This window comes from Dipodomys ordii, unplaced genomic scaffold, assembly GCF_000151885.1.
Source record: "Dipodomys ordii isolate 6190 unplaced genomic scaffold, Dord_2.0 Scaffold16, whole genome shotgun sequence".
Classification (NCBI taxonomy): Eukaryota; Metazoa; Chordata; class Mammalia; order Rodentia; family Heteromyidae; genus Dipodomys; species Dipodomys ordii.
In genome coordinates, this window is record NW_012267232.1 from 14,921,760 (window position 1) to 14,926,317 (window position 4,558).

Here is a 4,558-nt window from a genome sequence, read left to right on the forward strand (position 1 = left end):
CTGTCCCTCAGCTCTTCAGCTCAAGGCTAGCGCTCTACCACTAGAGCCAAGCGCCACTTCTGGCTTTTTTCTTTTTGCTTATGTGGTGCTGAGGAATCGAACCCAGGGCCCCAGGCATGCAAGGCAAGTGCTCTACCATTGAGCCAACTTCCCAGCCCCATAAAGTCTGATGTATTTAAAGTGTAATATTGTCCTTGCACCTGTGGCTCAAGTCTGTAATCCTAGCTACTCAAGAGGCTGAGATCTGAGGATCTTAGTTTGAAGCCAGCCTGGTCAAGAAAGTCTGTGAGACTCTTATCTCCAATTACACACACACACACACACACACACACACATATACACACACACACATATGCACACACACACACACGCAAATAATAATAAAATAAGCAAAAGATGGGGAGCTGTGACTCAAGTGGTAGAGCATTAGCTTTGAAGAAAAGAGGTTCAGAGACAGTGCCCAGGCTCTGAGTTCAAGCTCCAAGATAGCCATACACACACACACACACACACACACACACACACACACACACACACACACATACACAAAACATTAGAGTTGGGTATTTTTTTGGGGGGGCAGGGGGGTCCAGTCGTGGGCCTGAACTCTGGGCCTGGGCGCTGTCCCTCAGCTCTTCAGCTCAAGGCTAGCGCTCTACCACTTGAGCCACAGTGGCACTTCCGGCTTTTTTTCTTTTTTGCTTATGTGGTGCTGAGGAATTGAATCCAGGGCCTCTGGCATGCAAGGCAAGCACTCTTCCACGGAGCTACCTTCCCAGCCCATAGAGTTGGGTATTTTATTTTATCTTATTTATTTTTTTTGGTCGGCCGTGGGACTTGAACTCTGGGCCTGGGCGCTGTCCCTCAGCTCTTCAGCTCAATGAGAGCGCTCTACCACTTGAGCTACAGCGCCACTTCCGGTTTTCTGGTGGTTTATTGGAGATAGAAGTCTCAGGGTCTCTCCTGCCCGGGCTGGCTTTGAACTGCGATCCTCAGATCTCAGCCTCCTGAGTAGCTAGGATTACAGGCGTGAGCCACCAGCACCTGGCCGAGTTGGGTATTTTAGTGGTAGAACATTTGCCTAATGTTCATGAAGCCCTGATCTTTAGCTCTAAACAAAACTAAATGTTTAAAAAAATGTAATTTATAACTTGTATATTTGCCTCTCTGTAGGAGTTGTCTCATATCTGTAATAGATTTTTTTTTTCTCCAGTTGTGGGCCTGCTCTGGGCCTGGGCACTGTCCCTCAGCTCTTCACCTCAAGGATAGCACTCTACCACTAGAGCCACAGGACCACTTTCGGCTTTTTTTTTTTCCTGCATATGTGGTGCTGAGGAATTGAGCCCAGGGCCTCATGCATGCAAGGCAAGCGCTCTACCACTGAGACACCTTCCCACCTTCCCAGCTGTAATAGATTCTTAAGAATTACTCTCGGCTGGGCAGCAGTGGCTCATGCCTGTAATCCTAGCTACCCAGGAGGCTGAGATCTGAGGATCGTGGTTCAAAGTGAGCCTGGGCAGGAAAGTCCGTGAAACTCCTATCTCCAATAAACCACCAGAAGACCGGAAGTGGCGCTGTAGCTCAAGTGGTAGAGCACTAGCCTTGAGCTGAAGAGCTGAGGGACAGCACTCAGGCCCAGAGTTCAAGCCCCATGACTGACCAAAAAAAAAAAAAAAAGAATTACTCTCATAGTGACTGAAGGATTGACCCCCATCCTATTGTCCCAGGCCCATACTGACACCAGGCACAATCCCACGTATGTGTAAACTAGTTTGACATGCAGGTAGGGCAACCTACCTAAGCCCAGCTGTAAACATCCCATTGTGGGCCCAACTGAAAGGCCCCCACCTTCCTTGACCTAGTAGCTTTTTCATTAACCTCTGTCTCCTTGCTCAGACCTCATATAAAAACCCACTCCTTAGGGCACAACCTCCAAACCCCTGGGAAAGTCTGTGCCTCTCGCTGTTCTTCAATAAACAATCTTCGCCTGTTGAGTCTGGCCTATTCCTTTTCTGTTCTCCATTTTCCTAACAATGACAACTCCCTTCCAATTCCTTATCAACTTTCCATTCATGTAATTCTCTGATTAGTTCATATTTTCTTTTCTTTTTTTTGGGTCCGGTTGTGGGGCCTGAACTCTGGGCCTGGGCGCTGTCCCTCAGCTCTTCAGCTCAAGGCTAGCACTCTACCACTTGAGCCACAGCGCCACTACCGGCTTTTTGCTTATGTGGTGCTGAGGAATCGAACCCAGGGCCTCGAGTATGCAAGGCAAGTGCTCTACCACTGAGCCACCTTCCCAGCCCAAGTTTATATTTTCTTGTTAAAGTATTTTATTTTATTGCTTACTCTGTTCTCCTTTGTTCTTTGTTCCACCTACCAGTAAACTTCTAAATGGCTCTCAGTCTTTTTGCACCCCTGGTCTTAATAGCTTGGATGCACTACAATACATGAATGGATTAAAAAATGTGGTATGTGTATATATATTAGCATTTTACACATACATTAGAAAGAATAATATCATGTCTTTTGCAGGGAAATGGATGGATCTAGAATAAATTGAGAAAAATGGCCCACAGTTTTTCTGATATGTGGAAGCTAGATCTAAAATACACTGAGACATGACAAATCACACAGGACTCTCGGCATTCACACACAGTGAGACCAAAGGAGGATAGTCTCAGGAGAAGAACACAAAGGCACAATGCCTGATCATATAAAATAATATTAAAAAAATTAACTCCAGGAAATGGAAACGAGGTTTTTTTTACTTTGTTGTTGCTTTTTTTTTTTCTTTTCTTTTTGTCATGTTTGTTCATTTATCTGTTTTGGGGAGTGTAAGGAGTATCACAGCTACAGAGGGACAAAGGGTGAACAAATGCAGCAGTGGTAGTCACTAGGCACTATATTGAAAATGAACTGTACAACTTATGGGTGGGGATGGGATCCAAAAAGAAATGTATTCTACCTGACTTATGTAAGTGTAACTCCCGTTACCACCTTTATAATAACAATAAAAAAATGAATCTGTTAGCATTAGGCCCACCTTTAGTCCTCAGCTCCACCCATACCTGAGCTCCTCCCCATCCTGGAATTCCAGCCCTACAGCTGGCCACTCCCTTTCTCTGCCCAGACCCAGGAGAGTACCCACCTACCTCATTTCTGCCCCCCCCCCCCTCCTGCTACCTGGAAAGGGACAGGGCCATGTGCTCCCTCTTCTGGGAGATATGGCCCCTCTAATAAACCTTATAATAATCTTTCCGCTTGCCTCAGGCTGGTCCCCTGGGATGGACGTGAATCTAATATGGGTTGGTATGCTATCTCAACATACCTGAGGGCTGGGAAGGTGGCTCAGTGGTAGAGTGCTTGCCTGAAGCCCTGGGTTTGATTCCTCAGCACCACATAAGCAGAAAAAGCTGGAAGTGGCGCTGTGGCTTAAGTGGTAGAGCGCTCGCCTTGAGCTGAAGATCTGAGGGACAGCGCCTAGGCCCAGAGTTCAAGCCCCACGACCGACCAAAAAAAAATATTTCAGTGGTTGAGAGGCCCAGGCAGGAGGAGACTCGGTTCTCGGCCAGAATGATTTTAGCCTGTCTCTTAACAACTTTTAATGTGAAAGAACCTATGGCGGGAAACACGACTTGAAATCCGGGAGCATCCGGGCCAGCTGACTGTTCGCGCTAAGCAAGCCTTCCACCTCTGGAGCTGTACCAGGATCCAGCTTTTCCAACTGGTTTAAGGCAAGGAAAGTCAGACGAGACCCGTCTAGATTTACCATCTCCCCTGGATCCTGTCAGCTCCACTCTATCCTGCGCAAGGAGCTCTTGCTCCCGAAGGGAGAGCGAGGCGGGCGAGTCAGGGAGGGCAGGGCAGGCGGGCTGGGAGAGCGACCCCACCACCATAGAGTTGGAGGAATGCCGGGGTAGAGGGGACCGGAAGTGGCCGCACGCCACTCGTCCCCGGCCCCCCTTTCCTGCTTCCCTCCCCCCTTTACTCCGCCGGATCCGGAGTCTCCGTTCTCTGTGCGGCTGTCAGACGTCTTTCGCCCCTAGGGCGCGGTGGCCCTGGGGACCGGCGGCCCTGGGGACCGGTGGCCCTCGGGGCCGGCTCTCCCTGAGCACCGGCTTGGGGGAAGCCCGGGAGCTTTCTTTGGTGTCCTAGCAACCGGGAGCCGGGCGGCGGGCCGGGCTGCTCGAGCGCCAGCCATCGCCGGCCCAAACGGGAGCCGGAACCCAAAGCTCGGACGCATCAGGAAGACATGGCGGACGAGGCGTTGTTTTTGCTGCTCCACAACGAGATGGTGTCGGGAGTGTACAAGTCCGCTGAGCACGGGGAGGTGGTGAGTTGGCCACGGCGACTCCTTGTTCTCGGACGTTCCCGGGTCCGAGCGCCGCCGGGTGCCGCCGGCCTGGTGGACGGAGCCTGTCCGCACCGCCGGGCTCGCCCGCTCCCTCCCTCCGTCTCCCTCTTTTTTGTCGGTCGTGGGGCCTGAACTCTGGGCCTGGGCACTGTCCCTCAGCTCTTCAGCTCAAGGCTAGCGCTCTACCACTTGAGCCACAGCACC

At 50.6% G+C, this 4,558-nt stretch overlaps 1 protein-coding gene across 1 annotated transcript in view; it reads left to right on the top strand.

The window, feature by feature from the left end:
• The first annotated feature begins 3,997 nt into the window (after window positions 1-3,997).
• Window positions 3,998-4,558, top strand: part of Trappc6b (trafficking protein particle complex 6B) — a 15,392-nt gene continuing 14,831 nt past the window's right edge. Inside the window, exon 1 of the mRNA XM_013012234.1 lies at window positions 3,998-4,333. Coding sequence (XP_012867688.1) covers window positions 4,253-4,333 — 81 coding nt within the window. The 5' untranslated portion in view covers window positions 3,998-4,252. The remainder of the gene's footprint in view (window positions 4,334-4,558) is intronic.